At 38.3% G+C, this 25661-nt stretch overlaps 1 protein-coding gene across 2 annotated transcripts in view; it reads right to left on the bottom strand.

The window, feature by feature from the left end:
• The window catches only part of FNDC1 (fibronectin type III domain containing 1), a 192895-nt gene that overhangs the window by 26107 nt on the left and 141127 nt on the right, over positions 1 to 25661 (bottom strand). For both annotated transcript variants that reach the window (XM_075597092.1, XM_075597091.1), the window contains exons 10-14: positions 25309 to 25420; positions 17828 to 18184; positions 16185 to 16265; positions 14845 to 14988; positions 11914 to 12144 (exon numbers count right to left, since the gene is read on the bottom strand). In XM_075597092.1, coding sequence (XP_075453207.1) covers positions 11914 to 12144; positions 14845 to 14988; positions 16185 to 16265; positions 17828 to 18184; positions 25309 to 25420 — 925 coding nt within the window. The remainder of the gene's footprint in view (positions 1 to 11913; positions 12145 to 14844; positions 14989 to 16184; positions 16266 to 17827; positions 18185 to 25308; positions 25421 to 25661) is intronic.

The following is a 25661-nucleotide window of genomic DNA, read 5'->3' as shown; positions in this document are numbered from 1 at the left end:
CGGACAGTTGCATTAATTTGCATTCATGCAACCATCTCTCTTTCGGTGTTCTAAGATTACCTTTGAGTATGGCCACCTTTTGTAAGGAATTCATTCCCGGGTTTGGTGGAAACCATTTCATAACAGAACTGTGCTGTTTACAGACAACCTCCCCTCACATCCACCTGTGCTGGTAATTACTGCAGTCCTGCCTCAGTGCTCTCTCTTTGGAGGAATGCCCTCACACCTCTCTCCTGTGATTGGCCCGCTGGCCTTTCCTATACTATTCTCTCACACTGTCTCAGTGCCGAGCATAGTCCTTTCTCATAGGATGTAACTGTATTTGCCACAAGCTACCTGTTTGGCCGGCCTGTTCATGTATTATTGTTCCTAGATCTGGTTTCTGTTCCCTATTCCTGGTTCCTGTGACCTGCTGCCTTTTCCCATAGCAGAGGTCTGCCTTCTGAGTCCTGAGGTCTGCTGCTCTCTCTCCTCGCAGAGGCCTGTTTTGGACTCCTGTGCTGAAGCGCTGGTTTGCCAGCGCTGCCCTGCGGTGTGCCTAGTCAGGTCTGCCTTCTCCCTTTGCTGTGACCGGTACCATGGGCCGTTCCCGCTCCTCGTGCGGAGGCCACTCCCGCGCTGCTGCTGCTCCTACGCTGAGGCGGAGCACAACTGACTCCCCGATGCCGAACCCTTGCTTGGATATCGATGTTTCTACTGTCCCATCAACCTATGTAGTAGCAGCCCCCATGGCATTTCATGCACACAATGAGGTACACGACATTGCTGGAGGAACAGGTGAACCTTCCTCTGATTTTGTACTCCAGATTCCTGTGTGGTATTTGTATTGTGCCTGCTATGTGGAGCATTGCGCAGGTTTTGCATCTTGTGTTCTGGCATGGTCTTGTCCCGCATTCAGTTGTACTATTGAATACTTTACTCCTACCATAATTTTCTTGAGATTATCAGGTTGTCTGTATGATAATAAGGGTGTTTCAGGGAAGACCTGTTGCAGTCTTGTATCTTCCTGGAGAATGGGTTGTAGTCCCCTGGCGATCTCGCATAGAGCTTCTAAGTGTGGGTTATATGTTACCACCAAAGGTACTTTGTCCCTTGCCTCTTTCTGCCTGTATTCAAAGAGATCACTTCTTGGTATTCTGGTGGCTTTGTTGGTCAGTAGCGTCATTGTGTTCAATATTTAGTACCAGTGTGGTTACTTTATAAACTTCAACAAAGTGCCACACTGAGTACCTACCCAACTAAACTGTTTTAATCATTAACAGATTAGTGGTAAGAGGTCCACATACCGGGCTCCTTCTTAAAATACGTGTTACACCCTAGACACACCTCAATTAGCTTCACTTACCTATTATACTGTACCTATTAATAGGTAATATACCTATTACTGTACCTATTTGCCTGTCGCTCCGGCACGGATATAAGTCCAGTGACGTCATGCTCGCTATCTCGCGAGACTGGAGAAGCAACTCAGGAGTACTGGAAATCAGCTGCAGATGGATCGGTCGCAGAATCTCAGCGTTCCACGTGGAGAGGAGCAGACCGCCATACAGACCAGCAGGAAGGAGAGCAACTTATGTGTCCTACATGCCTAAACTTTTGGCTACTTGAGTACTCATCTCCAAGATATCGGACACTGTTTCCATTCATATTATGCTCTCTTTTTCTTATATATAGCGATTTTTTTTGCGTCTTTGTTTATTATATATATATATATATATATATATATATATATATATATATATATATATATATATATATATAATTGCAAACCCCAGGACCACATGCTGCCAATTAACTCCAACGTAACAGTTTTAAGATGATCCACACTGCTCTTTGTTTCTTTTATACACAAGTTGCCCACGTATTGTATCTGCTAGTGGGAATACCAAACGCTAGGAATCGATCATTGTCAATGCAGTGCCAGGTATGTTGCATTGCCAAGTTTGGGGATATACTATACAGAGCAGAATCCAGTAACTGATTAAATATATATATATGCGCACGCGCACGCACACGCAAAAAAAAAAAAAAAAAGAAAGTACACCCTCTTTGAATTCTATGGTTTTACGTATCAGGACATAATAACAATCATCTGTTCCTTAGCAGGTTTTAAATTTAGGTAAATACAACCTCAGATAACCAACAATCAAGTTTTTCACACATGGCTTCTCCATTTTCGCTTTATTTTTGTTAAATAAATCATGACACGGTGTAATATGTCATGTGTTGTTGTTCATCTAAGGCTGTATTTCCCTAATTTTAAGACCTGCTAAGGAACAGATGATTATTATGTCCTGATATGTAAAACCATAGAATTCAAAGTGTGTGTGTGTGTGTGTGTGTGTGTGTGTGTGTGTGTGTGTGTGTGTGTGTGTGTGTGTGTGTGTATATATATATATATGTATGTGTATATATATATGTATATATATATATATATATATATGTATATATATATATGTAGGTAACAGAGCAGATGGCACACAAATACAGATGAAGACAGGTGCTTAGTCCCATATGAATGAATATAATCAAAGGCTCCTTACCAGGCAGACCAGAGAATCCAGGGAATCCAAAGTAGGCACAGCAAGGAAGAGACAGCACACTTGTTAGCAAAAAGAATTGTATTAGTTGGTGTTTTGTGCCTGCTTCACTAATACAATTTTTTTTGCTAACAAGTGTGCTGTCTCTTCCTTGCTGTGCCTACTTTGCATTCCCTGGATTCTCTGGTCTGCCTGGTAATGAGCCTTTGATTATATATATATGTATATATATATATATATATGTGTGTGTATATGTGTATATATGTGTATGTATATATGTACTGTATATATGTATGTATGTATGTATGTATGTATATATATATATATATATATATATATATATATATATATATATATATATATATATATATATATATATATATATATATATATATATATATATATATATATATGTGTATATAATAATCAGTTACTGGATTCTGCTCTGTATACTATATCCCCAAACTTGGCAATGCAACATACCTGGCACTGCATTGACAATGATCTATTCCTAGCGTTTGGTATTCCCACTAGCAGATACAATACGTGGGCAACTTGTGTATAAAAGAAACAAAGAGCAGTCTGGATCATCTTCAAACTGTTAAATTGGAGTCAATTGGCAGCATGTGGTCCTGGGGTTTGTAAAAGGGATAAAAGGTAACTTAGTGTAGGTCCCTTTTACAACCACAACGATTGCCGAATTTTATGGACTTTATTATGTGTTAAAATATTGAAAACAACTGCTACTTAGCAATTATATTAAAGCACCCATAAAGTGAAAATAACAATTCTGGGTATCCTGTAATAAATACAGTGTTCTGTAAATGTAGTTCCATTTTCTAGGAAAAAATCAATAGATTTATTACAGTTCAAGTCCATCCAAATTCTTCATGGACAGACTGGCAGTTATCCAAAATGACTCACCTATCGCTAAAAGATTAGAACTCTTAAATGTCCCACGTTTTCCACCATGCTAGTAGTAGATAACATTCATAAATGAAACGATTGGAAGTGGATATGGGAGTAAATTAAAACTACAGAGATCACATTCTTTTGAGAATTGAAAACATTTGACTTATTTTGGCAACTTTCCAGATTTTGTTCATGCTTTTTATGTTTAATTCACCAAGGAGGCATGATAACTCCTCGCTTCCTATAATAAATAGCAATACAATAACTTATTGCAAGGAGAAAGTTTAAAAGTGCAGACGTCTCATCAAGTAATGAATTGTGCATACAATATCCTTCTTGATTCATCGGCAAATTAGGACGTTTATCTCTACCAGTTACTGGTTCAAATACATAGACTTGAAATCCTAGACTATTATTCACACTAAAAGATTATGAACTCTGTTGAAATCCAAGACGTTCTTTCTGCATAGCACAAGGGCGGTATATCAACCAAGTTACAGAAATTCTTAAGGGTTTTATATGCTGAAAATGTCTAATGCAGAGAAGAGCTCATTACAGTTTTTAAATGAGATTAATATGATAATAAAGTAATAGTCATACCTATAGTACTGAAAACACAGGAAGAGAAAAGAGGGTCAAAAAGGAGCACTCAAAAAATATATGGTGAAAGTAGAAAAATGGATTTTATTAGTAATGCCAAGATAAAATAACTAAAACATACCAAAACACATACCACATAATAAATAACTGCTGTAAATGATGGAGCTAATGATATCTAAACAAAAAAAAACCCAAACAAAGAAAAACCATATAATAAGGGTCCCAATGAAACAAAAGAAAACTAGGGGAAAAGAAAATTCCCTTAGAAATGTAGTAACGATCGGCCGATCATAGGATGGATAGGGACTCAGAAAATAAATGGAAAAACCAAATAACACAGTACTAAATAAAGAATAAGATAATAAATCAAAAAAAATAACACTTTTTTACGCTCCCGGAAGAAGCCTCACGGCGAAACGGCCGTCTGAGTTGTCATACCTCCACATCCCCCTGACCCGTACATGCTCTGTACAGTGTGATGTCTGCGGTTATTCAACTACAAATTCGGACTGATGCTGGGGCGCCCTACGCTTGCTGCTGGCTACTACTCTGTTTTGGGACTGGAACGCTGGGGGTCTGTATTTACTGCACGTTGTGCTCCACTTTGGACCTCCTCCCTATCCTACCTATTACATGCCCGCAGTGTGTTATCAGCATCAGGACTCCTCTGTACATCTCAGCATCCTCAGGGTCTCCTTCATCATACCTCTGTTGGCTTTGTTTACATTATTTACAATCATTATTCAAGCTACCTAGGTCACTGCTGTTTATCTTACAATTGTCCCCATGTTAGTACCTTTTTGCCTCTTATCTCATGTGCTATATTATGCAGCATTTAGTTATTTTCTAGTTGCTTTGCATGTAGGTTTTTGGCTCACAGTGTTATTTTTTTGATTTATTATCTTATTCTTTATTTAGTACTGTGTTATTTGGTTTTTCCATTTATTTTCTGAGTCCCTATCCATCCTATGATCGGCCGATTGTTACTACATTTCTAGGGGAATTTTCTTTTCCCCTAGTTTCGTTTTGTTTCATTGGGACCCTTATTATATGGTTTTTCTTTGGTTGGGTTTTTTTTTGTTTAGATATCATTAGTTCCATCATTTACAGCAGTTATTTATTATGTGGTATGTGTTTTGGTATGTTTTAGTTATTTTATCTTGGCATTACTAATAAAATCCATTGTTCTACTTTCACCATATATTTTTTGAGTGCTCCTTTTTGACCCTCTTTTCTCTTCCTGTGTTTTCATTGTCTTTGGGTCGGTAGCACCGCCACAGGGTATTATCTACCCTGACGTCTGGTTTTGTGTATTATTTGACTATTTTGAGCTGATTTGACTGCGGCATCTATTTTGTGTGTTGATTATACATATAGTACTGTTTATGCACTGTGCAAGCCATTGACAGATAGGGCAGAAGAAATACAGGTTTATTAACATCTATACAATGTGACTATTTTATGCTCCATGAGTTGCACAGAAGCCCTGAGTTTGTAGGAAACACTCATCACTGAGGCTAGAGCAATGGTTCACAAATCCAGTCCTCAAGTACCCTCTACAGATCAAGTTTTAAGGATATTTCTGCTTCAGCGCAGGTGGCTCAGTCATTCTTGTCAATCATTCTGACTGAACCACTTATTGAGCCCCCTGTGCTGAAGCAGGGATATCCTTAAAACCTGACCTGTTCGGGGGGACCTGAGGACTGGAGTTGGGAATCACTGCTCTAGAGGAATACCTCTATGCATTTTTGTCTATGTAATGAGTTCACGCATACAATATTTGTTTTTGACCTTGGTTACCCTAGTATGCTGTTGAGCCATTTAGTATGTATGAAATATGTGAGAAAATTGACTTGTGGCCACAAGCAGATGTATTGGGAGAATCCTGCTGAACATATACAGTATATCAAACGCTTCCATAAATCCTGTTTTAAATGATCATTTGTAAAGTCGAGCTTTGCCTTGATTGACACAGTTCACTTGCTCACTTTGATGTATGCACTTGAAGTTAAAAATAATAATAAGCTTCCTGTCTCAGCTCTGAAGAGTATTTAAAAAAATAGGTTCAATTAAAAATAACCGTCATGCAACTGCAGAATTGGTATTACAGCAGAGCTATTGTCTCATAGTCACCACAACATAATTATGCTCCAGTATAAAGAGTCTTTTGTCAAAGAAACCAACTGCAGCCTTAAAAGGGAAGGTTCCAATGTCTATCAGTATAGACTTTTTATCCTGAAATACAGAAAGTCTACAGTAAGGGATGTGTTTATTAGTTATCTGCTGTCACGAACGGCACACCTGTGACAACGTAACCTACATATGGGACAAGGGTTAATACACAGATACATGTACCTGGCTGACCCACTTTTCACCTTCCGCAAAGGTCCCTCAAATGAGAAATCTCTCCCCTCACGCTGTCCGTACTTTCAATGAGTTAATATTTACCCTTAACTCAATTACAAGTATATGTATACGCTGTCACCACTCAATGAAAATTTGCAGTCTCATGTCCCTGTTTATTAAATTATAATAAAATGTGTCAAAGAATGCAAACAGTTCATTCAAAACTGAAACCATCACTTCTTAAAGTTTTATTTGATGTGTGTGTGTGTTTACAGAATGTTATCTGTACCATGTTAGCCGAGCTAAATAATCAAAACTGAATAGACGATACCGCTGGGGGGTGGGGGGGTGTTTATCACTTGACTAAATGTTAAGCACAGAGTTGTTTTCACTGCACAATGCCGGAGCCCACCACCTCCACATTATGTAATCGCTCCTGGAGTGATCACACAACATGACTGGTTACCTAGATGCTGGAAACAGAAGTAGAAGGAACTCGTTATGTACCGGCCACTAGTAATGTACCTGCTTCTAGCGCTGGTCAATCAGAATCCCGTGGTGGCAGTGAGCGTGTGTGCAACAGGGGAAACCTAAACCCAACAGGTACGTCAGAGCACTGCAGACTGCTCTGCAGAGGGTCCCGCTCTGTAGGCGCACCCTGGGAAAGACTTCACTGAGGAGTGAGGTGCTGACTGTGGAGGCAAGGAGGCTGCAACTATGTGGTACGGTATGGGAAAATGTATAAATAATAAATAAAGGACTCGGGTATGGTGTGTGTGTGTGTGTGTTTCATGGTGCAATGTGTTTTAATTGTGCAAATCCTTTTTTAATGCGTATCATAAGTGCAATTGGTTGTTGGTTCCAATTGCAGGTCACATTGGCCTTACTAACTCATTCATATTATCTAGTGATGTCTAATCATGACATACTAATGTCCTCCACTGAGGATGATACATGTGTGTTGAAACTGGTCAGAAACATAGGAACGTTCATGTCCTGATCTGTGTCTTTTTTTTATTCATGATGGACTCAGGAAGTTCTGTGAGAAGTGCATTGCAATATAAAGCCTTTCCAGCTATATTAATAAATTGTTGATTCTGTCATGTACTGTGTGTCATGTATTGTACATTAGCAATAAAGCATTGAATAGATGTTAAAAAAAAAATTGGGAGACGTACTAAATCGGGAGCCACACTCAGACCGCGTTATAATCAGATCTGCGTTGTAGTGGATCATGCTATAACGTGGTTGAGCAGTGTGTATACACATACACACACACACACATATATATATATATATATATATATATATATATATATATATATATATATATGTGTGTGTGTGTGTATATATATATATATATATATATGTGTGTATATATATATGTATATATATACACACACATATACATATATATATATATATACACATACACACACACACACACACACTAAGCTTAATCTAAAGCTTAATTGCATTTTTTCTTGGCTTTTTGTTTTCCCCGCCGAAATTGGCCGTGCGCCAGCTGCATCTTGCGGCCGCGCGCAGCCGTTTCTCCAATCAGCGCTAATGGCGCTGAACAAAGGAAGCACCTGCGGCGCTGGAGATAAAAAAAAACCCGCGTCTGAACGCATTTGAAAAATAACCGCGGAGGCGGCCGCTATAGACTAAGAGCGGCCGCCACTGTGTGTATATATATATATATATATGAGCATACAGTTATATTTGCATATATATATATATATATATACACACACACACACACACACACACACACACACACACACACACACACACACACACACACACACACACACACACACACACATATATATAGTGCTTAGGTTACAGAAAAAGATTGTTAGAAGAACATACAGTTACACTAAATACATAAATACTAAATACAGAACAGTTTCTTAAAATAAAAGGGTAAAACAAACAGCAAAACCTATACAGTATGTTACCATAAGTCCTACACGCAGTGTCATCATACACCCTGGATTAATCAAAAGCTATCTACTGAATGTTAGTGAAGAACTCTGAAAACCAGCCAACCAACCTCTACTCATTCTAATGGCAAACATCACAAATTTACAACTTGCAAACAACTACTCCAATTTCTATTTATACTGTTTAACCGGTGATATTGAATGTAACCCAGACCCTCCCTGTTCAACTCTGTCCCATACATCTGAGAATACTCCCTCCAAATTCTAAAATGGTCTATCTGTCTCCCATATAATATCCGGAGCCTATTGCCCAAACTGGGTGAACTAAGGGCATGGTGTCTTATGCATAAAACTAAAGCCATCATTCTCACAGAAACATGGCTAACCCCTAAAACCCTCAATGCAAATATCGCCATTCAGGGATACTCTATGTCTAGGAAAGATAGGTCAAAGAGAGGAGGAGGGGTGTTATTTTATATTGCAGACACTTTACAATTTACGCTGCTAAATTGCCCCTCATGCCCACCCTCTTGAGTAATCCTAGTTGGCAAAATCTGCCTCCCCTTTTCTAAGCCCATCTTGGGTGCTGGCATCTACCTCCCCCCTAAAGCCCCTCTACAATCCCTGACTGATATCACCCAGTTTCTTGGCTCCATTTCCTCACTGAATGAGAAGAGTGAGCTGCTGGTTCTTTGGGATTTTAACTACAACTGGCTCGACCCTAAAAATGACAAAATCCAGATACAACTTAAGTCACTTAACCTAACGCAACTCATTTCCCAACTCACAGGGACAAACCTGAAATCTCACAACCACTCCTTGCTAGACCGGATTCTCTCTTTTAGTCCCAGAAAAATCCAATCCTCATGTATCCTACCTGACATTTTCAGTGACCATGCAATAGTGTACTGTGTAAGAAAAATCAAAACACCCCAATCAAGCCCAAAAGATCTCCTCACTAGAATATTTAGAAACTTGAACCCAACACAATTTCTGGCTGACCTTACCAGCTGCCCTTGGTACAGAATCGACTTAATTCCCAACCCCGATTCTGTACTTGACTATTTCCAATCAGAGTTCTTAAAACTCTGTGATACCCATGCTCCACTATGCAGAATACGACTACCATCTTCGGGATGCCTTGTGGAAAAGCAACAAAGTAACAAGCCCTACCAAGGATCTTAAGAACTATAGATGCATGCGGAATATGTGCACAAGGCAAACAAGACATTCAAAAGCACAATATTACTCTGACAATCTTTGCCAAAATACATCAAATCCAGTTAACTTCTGGAAAGTCATCAACAATATATTCCAGCCTTCTAGCCATCAACAACCATGTAATATCAGTAAGGAGGATATTACTCTGACAAATCCCACTGACATTGCAAATGCATTCAATGAATACTTTGTGGGATGTGCTACTAACATATTAGCGAAAGTAGCCCGAACTTCAAACATGAACCTCATTCTGAGAGTATGAACTAAACCTTGTAAGAGAACAAGGAAAAAATGGGCCCCTATTCTAGCACTTCTAGTTATGAAATGATGATGTAATTAAAATCAATCTTTAATAGGTATCAAAATTGTAAAATAAAGTTGGACTAACTAACAAAAAACACATATACCACAAATTAAATTATTGGTATATATGTCTCCTCCTAAGTTGATATAGGAAGAGGAGTATAACCTACTGGGTGGCTAGCGTAAGTGCACTACAGGCTAGAGATCGTCTTGTCTGCAGGAGACCACTCGAGTAGGATTATTATGTAAATCCTAACAATATACCAATGTCTCTAGGGGTATATATAAAACTCTTAATAAAATGGTAAGAGTGAGGTATGATTAGCCTCTTAAGACAAATATAGATGACTAGAAACAAGTACCGAAGTCTATCATAAGTGAAAACCCGGATCAGGTCAATGTTACTTAGCTACTGTATATCTCCACTAGGCTGGTATAGGTGCATTAGCAAATCCTTAAGTACCTGGATTTGATACTTAGGATGTACACTGTGTAATGATATTACTTAGAAGGACACCTCAGAACAGCCTTTCTTGACATTTAAAGTCCGACTAAATATATGAAAGATTTCATATCTTAATTTCTCCAATATATACAGACACCATCTGCAACAGTCTGTCTGTGTACTACATATGTAAGTATCATTCTTGGTACATACCAGTTTTTAACTGCACTTAGTTAGAGAAGCATATGCTTTATTTATCAATCCCTTCAGGGAATATTTCAGATAATTCACTAGAATTTCTATGCATCTCTATGCATTTAGCATAGAGACCTGCTATTGAGTTACACCATGACGTTGGTTTGCAAGCTTGTCATGATGCAACCAAGTGTCTCCTTTGTCATACAGATTTAGGGCTTGAAAATGTATATTTTTCACCATATATTGTTAGCCCAATGGGAGATGCGCAGGGATTCACTTTCTGTACTTCACATGCACACCTGCATCTAAAATTTGACAGCCTAATGTCTATTTTCGCAGAAAAAACAGTTAGCGGTCTTTGGCACCTCTTACCCATGCAGTGTGCGGTATGATTTGATTCGTCTTATTGCAACAATGCCAAATATTTACCTGTTATTATTCAAAATAGGTGTCATCCTATGATATATTCATTTTTAATAAAGTCCTCCAACTTCTGTAAGTGGTGACCTGTTTGTCACCTATCTGTGATGCACAAGTGATCATTCAAGATTAATACAGTTTTCTTTGAAGCCGACAGCCCAGGATCTGGCAATGGTCTGTAGCCTTCTAAACTGTACATATTTAACCTTTAGTGGGTCATCAGTGGTAGCCCCCAATTGAGCCCTCTTTGTAGATCAGCACACACAGAAAGGGTCCTGACCCATAATAAACACAATTTCTTGTATTTTTAACCTAATTTCTAACCAATGTTATCCCCTGAAGTACCAGATTGATTAAAATACTTAATATTACCCATCATTTGTATTACATCCTCCATGCAACTAGTTAGAACTACTGGAAAGTTTGCATACACTTGTACTGTATCAGATGTTAGCACTGCTGTTAACGCTAGCGTGTTTTTTAACAATAGTATTCTTGAAGACAATAGTGCTTTATTTAACTTTTTATTTTGTGTGTTATTTAGCATTAATGGGGGAAATACAGTAACATATGCTAAATCTCTAAATGTAAACCAGGAGTGGACAACTCTAGTCCTCAAAGGCCACCAAGAGGTCATGTTTTAAGGATATTCCTGCTTCAGCACAGGTGGCTCAATCAGTGACTCAGTCGTTGACAGTCAGAGCATTGATTGAGACACTGATTGAACCACCTGTGCTGATGCAGGGATATCCTTAAAACCTAACCTGTTGGTCGCCCTTTTGGACTGAAGTTGGCCAATTGTGCTGTATACCTGTAAACTCATTCCAAATTCTCAGCACCATGTTATTCAGTAATGGTTTGGAAACTCGCATTTCTTCAAATGCTGGTATGTGCAGTCCCACTATTTAATAATAAAAAGGTAGAAGCAAGCTAAGAGCAAGGTTAATATTTAACAGAACCTGTATACATGACCCTGTACCTGTAATGTAATCTCCCTGGTTGGGTTTGGCCCAGTCTAGAATGACGAAGGAATGGCAGCCTTCAACAGCCACAACAGTGATATTGTAGGATATGTTCTGTGGTGGTAATACTTCATCTGTTAGGTCTTTGGGTATGAGGTCCTCCAGGTTCTCCACTTGGAAGTGCTCCAGTGCCTCCGTCAATGAGCAGGGCGCACTTGGGTCTTTACTGATATAGGTCACATAAGGAGCTAAAGGTAACACAAAAGGTATACAGCACATATTAATGAAGACACACAACAAATAAAAGCTCATTATCAGTTGAAGTGACTTTAAAAAGGTTTTTTTGGGTTGTAAATGGAAAAAAATTATGATATTCTGCACTCCTAGATAGAATCACACTTTGGCCTAGATTCATTATAAGGTTGTTAAAAGAAAATATTGATCTGATCAGTGTACTTACTTAAGCCATATCCCCAGCAGTAAAGTAGTGGTAAGGGGCTTTAGCACTACTTTCAGCAATATGTGTAATATGGCATGTGTAAGTAAACATGCAAATGAGTAATTAATACTACATTAGTTATTCACATGTCATTCACTAGGCTCCAATACAGCAAGATATACAGTATACTACCCCAAAATATCAGCAATTTTTATCACCTATCCCAGGCTGGCATTAGGCTGATCTTGCCAATGTGTATAAAGTCTGCTACAGACATAGGCAAGATAACACTAGCCAACCAAGAAAAGGCGATAAAAAAATGCATATTTACAATGTAGAAAGAATTCATATATTTAAACCCAAGTGGCCACATAGTCATGGTCAAGCCATGACTAGCTGGTTACTAGAGGAGTAATATCTGCACATACAGTACTGTTGGAATATTTTGATGTTTGTGTTTTATTTGTAAGGTGTTTATGTTGTATGTTAACCCACCTTGTCGCCTGAGGCCACCAGTGCAGTGGTAGCCTCAGGCATCAAGGAGGTTAAATACAGTACGTTTTGTACATAGTGTTTTCCAAGAAATCCTATTACATAACCCTACTGTATGGCAAACAGGCACTTTTTCCCACAGTAGATAAACCCTATGAGTTACAAAATTAAATGAATTAAAGGATCGCTTCAAAGCAAAGGGTTCGGATGATGAAATTCTAGAGAAGGCAGTCTCGAGGGAATTAGAACAAACACATTCAGAGAAAAGTGGAATACGTTGAATTTTTCCACTAAATACGCAAGAGCCAGTAAATACAGTACAAGAACTACTGTACATTAACATTGGCATTAACATTTAAGTTATGGCCCAATACTTCACAGATGGTGTTCTCAACCCCCAATTATAGCCTTGAAGAGAGGAAGAAATACCTCCGATTATCTCATCAAAACAGACGATATAAAATATGACATTACTGACAGGTTGCTACAAAAACGCATGGGGTGTTCAGTATGGAAAAGCATGATAATTGGAGACATCTGTACATATTCACGTAGTGGCAGGAAATTTCAGATATGATTCCCCAACCCCTTGCTTGTCTAAACGTTGTATATTTGATCAAATGCCCTTGTACCCAGTTGTATATAGGTAAAACTTTAAGAGTGCACAAACTAAGATACATAGAGCATAGAGTACTGTAAAAAGGGTACAGGTGATATTTTTCCTACAATACGGCATACTACAGTACATACACTACTAGAGATGTGCACAATTTGCACAGACAATAAAACAATTGTCGGCGTTCCGACTCAGCAGAAGACTAAAAGCAATATCCTGTGTTAGAACAGCTAGAAGGGTAAAACCGAAACCCCACAGATGAATATATACATACAGAAACCTGTAGCACTCAAGAGAAAAGCAAACTACTAACCAAAAATGCAAATTTTTCAAAGGCCTAAGAGAACTTGGAATATCACCCTTTTAGTTTGCAAACAAATTTGATTCAATACAAAAGTTCACTCAACATTAAAAAGTCAGTGGGCATTGCATTTTCGCTTACTTATTCAATTTAGTTCAAATAGTTCGAAAACAGCCCATTTTTGTTTTCATATTTAATGTAGCTTTGTGGCTACAGCAATAGCCTGTAGCACTAATTCATTTCGGAATTGACCTTCGTCAGGTCGAAAAAAAACAAAACAGTTTTTTTGCACCTGAAATGTAATCACTCTGCATCAGAAATAATTATTGGTGAGCATACTGTACATTTTCCTTGGGGTTTTTTTGGTGAGACAGGTTATTGTTGTTTGTACAGTATATCTTGTGTTTAGGAATTACCTTTACTACCTATTTTTAGTGCCAGTATATATAGGTCGTCAATATCAGAGTGCCAACCACTACCCACTTTTTTCATATCCTAGTGTCTATCCCAGGAATTTTTGAATTTCCTTCCCACTACTATCTCTGTTCCTTAAATCCTTCACACTTTCCTTAAAGAAGTACTTCTTCGCCTTTTCCCTGAACCTCCCACACACAGTTTCAGAGCATGCCCTCTTGTTCTAGCAATTCTCTTATGCCAGATTATGCTCCCCTTTTGTACGTACCTTGTTTGAACCCTTGGGTGTTTCTAAATTTCTAGAGGACCACATTGCTCTCCCTTCTCTCTTCTAAGCGTTTGAGGTCATAGTCTTTTGTGTTACGTTTTGTAAAGCAGATCATGAACCATTTTAGCAATAGCTTCCCAGCAAATTGAATAGGAGCTACAATTATGAAATATGAACAATGTCCACAAGTATCCAGGTAGTGCAGCCACATCTCAGTGCTACAATTAATAGCAGATTGGAAAAAAGGCTGCGTGGAAGAGGGTCATTTATCAAAGCGCAAATTCAGGAGACATACTGAACGTTGCAGTGCATTAACTAAATATTATGTCTATATAAATAAAGACATACAATACAATACAATTATGTCAAAGAGGTCGATATACAAATAAAATGGAAAATAAAAAAATAAAAAACTTACCAGTAAATCGCCTCTTTCCAGCTACATCAAGTTCTGACACAAGGTTGGAATTGAATGATTTTATTTCCGACCGTTCTGTGATGATTGAGGATTTTGTTGTCATTATTTTCAATGGGGGCACAGTTGTTTCAAACAGCTCATACTCTGAAAGATAACACTTAATTACTGTATTACAAAGGAGAGCTGCAGATGCACATTTGACCGCTTGTTTGCCTAAATGCCTAATAGTTCAAGACCATGCTAAATAGGTATTAACACAATGTTCTTTGTAATTAGTTATTAGATCAATTCATGACAATAATAGATGGATGGATGGATGCATACATACAGATTACATACAGGGGGAGGGGTGTTATAAAGAACCTGCTATGTTCTAGAAATAGGTTCCTCAGGAGGTCAAACTGAAGCCTCACCGCGAGTCCTGTAAATATGTTTAAGTATATAGATTGATTTATTAAGGATATCCTGTCACCATTTATTGTTTTCGGTTAAGGAATGTGCCCTATATAGATAGTGCCTATAGTAATGGCCAAAGATTGTTCTTCTTCAGGAGGACGGGTACACATATGCTCAGCAGCTAGTTCTCAGAGTAGTAGTTTCAGAGCATAATATGATTGGCCACACTGGAAGGTCCAAGTAAACTGCCAATCCAATATGCATGGGAGAGGTAGGCAGTATACAGAGTGACGGGATACTAATCTCTGAGAACAGTGTATTCCCACCATAGGCCCACCCAAGATGGGGCACTTTTTACACTATGCAGGAGATTGACAATCTAAGTATTACTATGGGAAACAAGCAGCAGTACCTCCCCAGCATAGGAGTGAGAGCTACCAGGAAAAGAAGCACAGCGTGACCATATTATTTGCCATTGTTAATGTCTGAAGTGAAGTCTGCCTTTTGTATGATGAGCATTATAAACGGCTGTGAATAAATCTGTTTGTACTATAAAAGTTCCTGGCGCCCATCCTTATTCTATTTACATATCCACACCCAGCCTGCACGGATCAAGCACCCTGAAAAAGTATGAGACTGAACATTGCCATGTATATACATCCCACTCGATGTAAACTCCTTTAGAGCCGGGCGAGGGGGGAGATGGATATATATGTAAATATGTTTAAGAATATAGATTAGATATAGATACAGTATATATATATATATATATATATATATATATATATATATATATATACAAATTGTGTAAGGCATTGCTGTATTTGTATTCAATAAGTTGTTTGCTATATTTCAGCAGAACAGACACAGTGGCTGGTAATCTGTGGCAGTCTGGTGCGGCTGAGAAAATGTTAATGCAGAAAAAGTCCATAGCTAAATATTACCTTCATCAAGATCCAGGTATGTAACACTGTCTGGAGCCTCGGTACTAACAATCAAATCTGTTTCTTGCCCAGAGAAACTATCTGTTGTGAGAGAATGACACAGGTATATCAAGTTTCCATTCCCCCTCCAAAACCAACACATCTTAATAACATTTTGGTAAAACGTGCTTTTTTTAAAGCACATACTTTGCAAAATGTGCACAAAATAGCGACAAAATAATTCATATACTGTAGTTGCTATTGTAAATTACTCATGGTTACAACAAATGTTAAAGGAATGGATTGTAATTAAATGCAAACCTTGAGAACAGCGCCTGTAAATTCTTTATTACTGTATCACATTAAATGTCAAAAGTTCACTTCAATATTCAATATGCGCTCCACGATCAGATTACAATATAATGTATGTTTGTTGTTTTCTGGTCCTCTCCAAAGCAGCTTTAGTTTTCATTTTTGAGGAATGAGGGTATAAAGCAAGATGGTTTTAACTGAGCTCAGAGCAGAGTCTGAAACAAACTGCTGGCAACCAAAGCAAACCTGACCCATAGGGACACAAAGTGCTCCTGCAAAGTCGTTTTTTTCTCATACCATATAAAGCTTCTCAGCTGTTCAATTCTTCTTATATCAAGCAGTCTGAATATTAAAGCAGATGTAGCTCTGTCTGTTTCTCACAGTTTATGAACATCACTGGTGAATAGCAGTTGTTAATCAGGATGCAAAATGACTAGAATTGTTGACCAGGGTAATGTTAGTGTCATGGATTTGGCAGCCAGTATTTCTCCTGTGGTGTCTGCATGTTTCTCTTCATAAGTACTGTTTGTTATCCTGGTAGTGTTCCAGCTATTACATAACATATCTAGGAGCAATAGTGGTTATACGGTAGGAATAGAAGCACAATTACACCATCATAATGATCAAATCTCTGTAACCACATTGTACTGCACTGCAGAATATGTTGGCTATTATTCAGACCTGAGATACAGTAAGCAGGAGATCATATACTGTAGTTGGGGTAAAACTGACACAATAATCCAGTAACTACTGTTTGGTAGCGTTAACCAATAACACGGTGATTTTGTAGTGTTGTTGGTTTATGATATCATATGCAAAAAAATATGGAAAAAATACCAATGTACAGTACAGCCCTTTTCTACCTCCTTATCTTTTATATTATGCTGCATCAAACCCTGCAATCCATATATTTATGCATCACGTACTGAAAAAACCCAACAAATTCATATAATTAACTATTTCCTACTTTTTAAAAAAAAATTATAGCTCTGAAGAGGGGAAAAGGTGCAATATAAAGCACAGGTTTATCAAAGACAAACATGCAATTAAAAGAAAAAAGGATCTTATAGCTTTGATAAACCGGTTACTCATTTTTGCAGCAGTTGTGCATCTAGAAGACTTTGCTTAGGAGCCGTCAACCCATTAAAAGCACCAACAACGCCTCTGACCTCAGCGGTCATTCCGTTTGTTAGTTTTGATTGCCCAGTAACATTGTTAAACTGTTTCACGTCATTATAGGTTTTCCAACTCAGAACAATGAAACTGTGACTGGACTGAGGCAGCATGGATACAAACTTCTGCCTTAGACATTAGAGCCATTCGTACATTACAATCACACTGATTTACATTACCTTCTGTGTAGCAATCGGGTTTATCATCAGGACCCAACATAAGATTTCCCTCTTCGTCATACTGTAAATAAGTGCCTGGAGCACAGGTAGGCATTGGAAGCTCTTCTGTAGTATATTCAACAGTTGTAGGCTCAGGAGTGGTGGTTGTCGTTGGTGGAGTTGTTGTGGTAGTTGTTGGAGTAGTTGTTATCCTTGTTGTGGGAAGTCTCGTTGTCCTAATCACTTCAAGACCCCTCAGTGGTCTCCCTCCCAGGCTCAACACGGGTTTATCCTGTGCACTTGCTACAGGCTTGCTGAATCTTCCATTTCCAAACAAGGGCAATCCATCCGGGCTAACTACTGGAGTCCCATTAAAATCTGTGGTAGCCAGAAACACAAAACTATGACATTGTCCACAAATATTTAGTATGTGGCTTTATTTTAGGGATAATGTTGAATGTAAATCTCAATACTTATCAAAATGATTCTTGTGTGTTTAAAAAAAATGGAAAAGAAAAAAAAGCATGGATTGCAATTTATTGGGGCAAATATTTTATTTATTGTGCATTGCCTGTGCTGATAACACAATATTTAAAAAGTATTTCTAAAAATAAAAACAACATAGTATTTGTTTGTATTACACATGTATTATTCAGTTTCTAGCATAGGTAACACATTGTAGAAGAAATCTGCTTGCTGTTCTGTATGACAGTAAGCAATAATCTTAGTAAAAATATAACAAAATATTGATATGTAAGTAATAAAACTTTGCTCTAGTTAAATAAATTATATTATGTCAGCCACTAAAAACTAGTGCATTAACTACTTGAGCATTCTTTGATTTAATTACAATAGCACAAAAATTGCTTACTGTATGACAAGTAGCAGTTTTTGTTTTTATTAATTAGCTTAAAAAGAAACCTTCTTTTATTCAAAAGTGAAGACAAGTCAGACTGTGGGGGGATATTTATAAAGATGGTGCAATTTGCTTCAAAAAGTAGAGCAACATTTTGTATTTGCGTCAATTTGCGCTGGTGGACTATGTATAAAGATGGTTAATCTTGTTTCTTACTTTTCATGCAGGGGTCTTAGGTGCAGAGATTCATTCTAGCTCATACCTGGTGGATTTATTTAACACACACAGCCCCCTTGTGCTCAGAACCCAATTCTACCATATATCATATATATTTATGCCAAGAGAAGTGCTACTAGGGCTGTGACCTCATGTATAGAACAAAGACAAAAAGGCCTAATGCTACATCCAATAGAATATGAGAACTTATAGAAGGTGCAGCAGTGTTAGGACCTACAGATGGGCCACACTGTGACGTAGTTCTAGGCTTAAAATACTTTGGCCAAAGAATTGAACTAAATGACCCTTGCTTATGAGAAGATAAACAGATAAGTATTTGGCTATATAATTTGTCAAGTTGGATGTAGCACTGGGGCCTTTTGTCTTTTGGATTTATTTGATTGAAAGAGAAAATAACTGGATCAGTTGTAGGGGCAACTTTTGAGCGATCTCATTTTAATATTGCACTGACTATCTCCTCCACTAATTCTTCCTATAATCACTCCCCAAAACACTGACTGACATAAGTGGAGCAAAGGACTTTGATACATTGATGCAAAGTAAAGCAGACTTTTTTTCAGCTCACTGTTTTAGTCCTGTTTTAGTTATGTTTTTTATTTTGTTACACTGCATTGATTCAGTGGACATTGTTTAACAATATTACGCTATATGTTCTTATTTTGTCTTTATTTATATGTGAATCTTCCTCGTTGTGGAGCACATCCCTACACCTGATCCAGCACCTGATTCGGGTTGTATATATGCTTTTATATTTGAGGTTATGTGCGGGGCGCCATAGATATAATATTTCACATCACATGTTGTTTCTCTGACCTGGGGGTCAATGTTATATCACAGGCAGCTGCCACTTTACACCTATTATAGCACATAAATTAGCATCTTTGAATTTTAGCGCTACCTTTTTCTGTTTTTCAAAGTAAAGTAGAGCCAAAATTACACCATTGGCACCTGTTTTCGGTGCAGTCTCCAATTTGGTTGTCTTGTTTTATAAAGTGTATTGACTTATTATTATTTTTTTCAACACCACTGGTGCAGTGATCATTTCATCTTTATTTCCCAGTACCCAAGAGTCACTTTACACCCAATCTGGAATGGAATGCCAACGTTGCCACCTTCATGAACCTGGTAACCCAAGATCTAGAAAGTCTACATATAAATAATAGACCTAACAATATCACTCAAAATGAAAAGAAGGCCCTCAGTGAACTAACCAACATGGACCACATTCCAATAAAACCATCCGACAAAAGTGGAAATATAGTCCTCCAAAAAAAAGGAGGACTACTTGGATGAAAATCTCAGACGCCTTAATGATAGGAAATGCTATTACCTCTTGATCAGGTTCCCCAGAGAGCTAAGTATTATCTTAAAAAGAGGTACTGTATTGAGAACAAAGTCATTTTGAAACAGGAATTTGAATTCATGAACATGAGAACCAGACAATAGCTATATTCTATAGCATTCCCCAAATCCATAAAAACCCTGTAAAACCACCTGGTAGACCAGTAGTCTCAGGATGGGAAATCTCATAGTGAAAACTAGCATCTATATCTATAGGGTCCTCAGAAATTCCGTCACCTCACTTCCCTCATATGTCCAAGACACGAAAGATGTCCTCAAATGTATTGAGGGTATTTACATAGATAAAAAAACACACTACTAGTAAGCTTTGAAGAATCTCTATATACAAGAATACAACATTACATAGGCACGATGGCAGTCAAACACATTCTGTCCTCAAGAAGCCTTCATTATAAGGCACACAATTCCTTCATCAGTGACCTCCTCAATTTTACATTAACACAATTACGTTCTGTTTAACAAGTTCTTTCAAAATTCCAGGGAACGGCGATGGGCACCACCTGTGCTCCAACCTATGACAACTTATAGAGGCCATGCATCATTATACGAAACATATTGATGTACTGTATGTATCCGCTACATAAACGATATTTTCTTTCTTTGGAAGGGAAGTAGAAAAGAACAAAGTGAATTCACAAACATCCTTAATTCGAATATTCATAATCTGAAATTGACTACAGAAAACAGTGACACATCAGGGATCGGTACTGGGACCCCTGCTTTATAACTTGTTTATTTATGACCTTGAGGTTGGCATTGAGAGGAAAGTCTCCATCTTTGCTGATACTAAATTGATACTAAATTGTGTAAGGTAGTAGAATCAGAGCAGGATGTAATTTCTCTTCAGAAGGACTTGGAGAGGCTGGAAACGTGGGCAGGTAAATGGCAGATGAGGTTCAATACAGATAAATGTAAGGTTATGCATTTGGGATGCAAGAATAAAAAGGCGACATACTGTACAAATTAAAGGGGATAAATTGGGGGAATCCTTGATGGAGAAGGATTTAGGAGTGCTTGTAGACAGCAGGCTTAGCAATAGTGCCCAAAGTCATGCAGTAGCTGCAAAGGCAAACAAGATCTTATCTTGCATTAAACGGGCAATGGATGGAAGGGAAGTAAACATAATTATGCCCCTTTACAAAGCATTAGTAAGACCACACCTTGAATATGGAGTACAATTTTGGGCACCACTCATTAGAAAATACATTATGGAACTAGAGAGAGTGCAGAGAAGAGCCACCAAATGAATAAAGTGGATGGGCAATCTAACTTATGAGGAGAGGCTAGCTAAATTAGATTTATTTACATTAGAAAAGAGGCATCTAGGAGGGGATATGATAACTACAGTATATACAAATATATTCGGGGACAGTATAAGGAGCTTTCAAAAGAACTATTCATCCCAAGGGCAGTACAATGGACACAGGGTTGGAGGAAAGGAGATTTCACCAGCAACAAAAGAAAGGTTTTTTTTGCAGTAATGGCAGTTAAAATGTGGAATTCATTACCCATGGAGACTGTGATGGCAGATACAATAGATTTGTTAAAAAAAACATCTTTTAGAAAGGTATACAGTGATATACCAAATAAGTATATATGGGAAGGATGTTGATCCAGGGATTCATCCGATTGCAATTCTTGGAGTCAGGAAGGAATTTATTTTTCCCCTTATGAGATATCATTGGATGATATGACACTGGGGGTTTTTGTTTGCCTTCCTCTGGATCAATAAGTAAGTATAGATATAGGATAAAGTATCTTGTCTAAATTTAGCATACGTTGAACTTGATGGACGTATGTCTTTTCCCAACCTCATCTACTATGTAACTATGAAATCAATAACCCTTCTGGATGTTACCATCACTAAATCAACTGATCCCCTCCACCTATAGGAAACCCACAGCCACAAATATCTATCTCAAAGCTGATAGCCATCACCCACAACCTCTCATCTTGGGTATCCCAACCGGCTAGTTTCTAAGAGAACGGCGCAATTGCTTCTACTACCTAGATTTTAAAAAAAACAAGCAGAGGCCATGAAGAGAAAGTTCATAAAGAGAGGGTATACCAACACACCCAAATAAAAAAGGCTGATCATAGAGCCCTAAAAAAACCCAGTGAAAGTCTGCCTGAGAATAAAATAAAAAAGGAGTCTGAAAACTAATTCAGATACATTGCGACCTACACCAGGCAATGGGAAGACATTAATACAATCATGAACTTGCATATATTGACAAACAACAATGACCTAAGAAAGGTATTTAAAGATTGACCAAGGATAGTGTGAAGACGATCTCAAAATGTTTAAGATTTACTGGCTGATAGTAATTTTTCCAGATGAGCAAGACTGACAAATGGCTACAAAAACAGATGAAAGGGTGTTACAAATCCCATCACTGTAAAGCCTGTGAATTTGTAGTACCAAACAAATCCTTACTGGGATTACACAAAGTCATACCAACTTAAAAAATGAATTAACTGCAAAACAGAGGTGGTCATCTACCTAGCTACCTACAAACGTGGCCTAAAATACATGGGCAAGAGATGAAAGCAGTTTAGAAGATGTATTTTAGAGAACATTGACTCTATATGTAAGCAACTTGACACCCCTCTTTCACGCCATATCAGAGATACACACAGAGGGGACCTCCATTTTTTCTCCTTCAGGGAATAGACCATATTCCCCCAGAATGTCAGAAAAGGGAATTAGGACAAGACCATTTACAAAGAGAAGCAAATTGGATCTATACTCTCCACACCCTGTCCCCTGGACTAATGGTATCAATGAGGGTTTTCTATATACTCCCTTTCTATGAACCGTTATCTCAGTCTAGCCTGATCTGTGTGTGTCTCTCTGTCTATTTACAAATGCATTTAAGAATACTACTGACTATACCAACATCTGGGTGAACAACCCAGCCAATGCCAGTCACAAGTCCAGATGAAAAATGGGGAGTGTTGGTTCCCGTGGCGACAGAACTGGAAAATTAGCTAAGAACTCAATGGCAGGACAACAATTATGAAGCGTGGAAACACTAGAGGACGAATTGAACATCCTGCCGCTGGCCTCTACAACAAATCACTTCCTACCTTGTAGAAGATGAAGCGATGTTGTTTACAGAGAATACCTACCTCTGGGTGAACACTGTTCACCATATTAATCTGTCAATAAATTAATATTTTCATGGACAACACATTGACTAATATTATCTAGTAACAAAGGCCCCTTACCTTAAAAAAAGAACCACACCTGGGATCCGTGAATCCCAGCTGCTAGTCAAAGCATCTCCTGTTGCCACGACAACCACACATTGCAAAGGGGTCATCCGAGACGTCATATGCCCACCCCGGAAGAAGCAGTCATGCGTGGCGAAATGTACGTCGGGTCTGCATTGGCTGATCTCAATCTGGCCGTGTTCTCTCCCACGGGTCTATAAACATGTATCTACCAATTCTTTGCCAGCAACCTCCTCTTATCGTTAGGCACAGCGGCAGTTCTCTCTTAATACGGATTCGGGTTTAGACTTGGCAACTAGCTACTCTCCCCTGCTCGAGATGCTCACACTGAGCTTCCCATCTGTGCTGTGACTAACAGAGTTGGGTCTGCACCAGCTGCTCCTTAAGTAATGAGACAGCCCCATGGATCTTCACAGCATATCTGCTCATCACCTGGCAGGTATTTCACCTAACTGCTGATAGCACCAGCAGTCCCATACAACATACTCCGACTCAGACTTTTGTTGCAGTGCTCTATGTTTTTTTATATTTACTACATTGGATTTCGCTGACGGGATGCATGCAAGGATGAAACACATGGCTCCAATCTATGAAAGCTGTCCATGAGTAAAGTGAATGTTTCCTCTGGTTGGCTCACTGCCTATGGAATTTGCATAGATTTGACCTAGAGTGACTGGTTGTTATTTGACCCCATGGGTTGTCCCACATCATTGTGAGACTCCTATTGGTTTCTATTCCAGAAACTCTTTAATTGGTCTCATAATACAGCCTTTAAATGGACTTCATCCTAATTGTTATATAAAGGATTCAGATGATACTTTTGAATGCAATTGCACTTTAAAGTTTCCTGTAGCACCACATGGAGATTTGTTTCTACTTATACACATCACCCTATTTCACGCTGGGAATTCATTCAACTGCACGGCTGGTACACGGAGGGTTTAAAACACTAGGAACCTGACACCAACCCATCATGCTGTTATCCAGTTCCTACAGGCAGGTCAGTACACTGAACTGAAACCTGGTTCACTATAACCAGTATCCTGCTATCTGACACAATTCGGTATATTAGCAGTGTACCCATAAAAATTATATCTGGATACAATAATTATGTCTACTTCAATGACTAAGGGACCCTGTACTCACTCTACCTAACACAGTACACCATGACAATCTTAAAAAACCCTGTGTTAAACAACACATGAAGTAAGGACTAACTTATCATTCCCACATCGAGAGGACTATTTAATAACCTTATTATCTCTGCACTGAGGACTACCTATAATGAGGTTACTAGACAAACAGACAGCAAAACTATTGCTATTCCAACCACAGATACATAGTATCAAGACCTAGATACAAATCAGTATTCTTTCCACTGAATTTCTATCTAAAAGACCTGCAGCCAACTCCCTATCCACAAATAAACTTTGGGAATTAGCCAAGTATTAGGGCTCTAATCTAATCCATTCCAACAGCTAGTGTAGACATGTACATCCAACAATTTAGTCGTGAGTTTGGTATCCTGGGGATGAACACCCTTTTAAATCACCATTGTTTTAGGAGCACCATTATAGTATGGCTCCCCGCTATGGTTATTTTAGTATGCCTATTAAAGTTTCAGTATTACTATCAACTAAGATCTCATTAACTACTTTTGGTGATGTGCACCCCGAAGGGATCTCTGTGCTCTGTGTACGCTCTAGTACATTTTTGGATATTCCCAATAGCAGTGCTCCTTGATCAGTGCTCCTTGATCATAAAAGGTCAATATGCCTGTCAAATAATTAAATTTCCAGCACTTACTTACCAACTATGGTCCGACCATCCCCACCCAACTTTATACGTTGGGGCTTTCCCTGGGAATCTTGAAGATATCTTCCTTCAGGGTTCAGAACTAACCCACGATTCAGATCTACAACCTAAAAGTAGACAAACAGTAAAGGAAAATATTCTGCAAATGAAACTTTTACATGTGCTGTTAATAAAAAAGTAAGATCAGATCATTTTCTCCAAGTGTGTGTTGAGCACCCTCAACAACAAAGGGGTTTAAATCCATGATTTTTAGAGTGGCATTATAACACACAAAAAGTGTACAAAAATGACTAACCGATAATCCCGTTGCTGGAAGTTACTTGGCTCATAATAAGGTAGTAAATATTG

This window comes from Ascaphus truei, chromosome 4 (genome assembly GCF_040206685.1).
Source record: "Ascaphus truei isolate aAscTru1 chromosome 4, aAscTru1.hap1, whole genome shotgun sequence".
Lineage (NCBI taxonomy): Eukaryota > Metazoa > Chordata > Amphibia > Anura > Ascaphidae > Ascaphus > Ascaphus truei.
The sequence above is the reverse complement of the archived record's forward strand: the minus strand, read 5'-3'. Positions and strand labels throughout refer to the sequence as shown.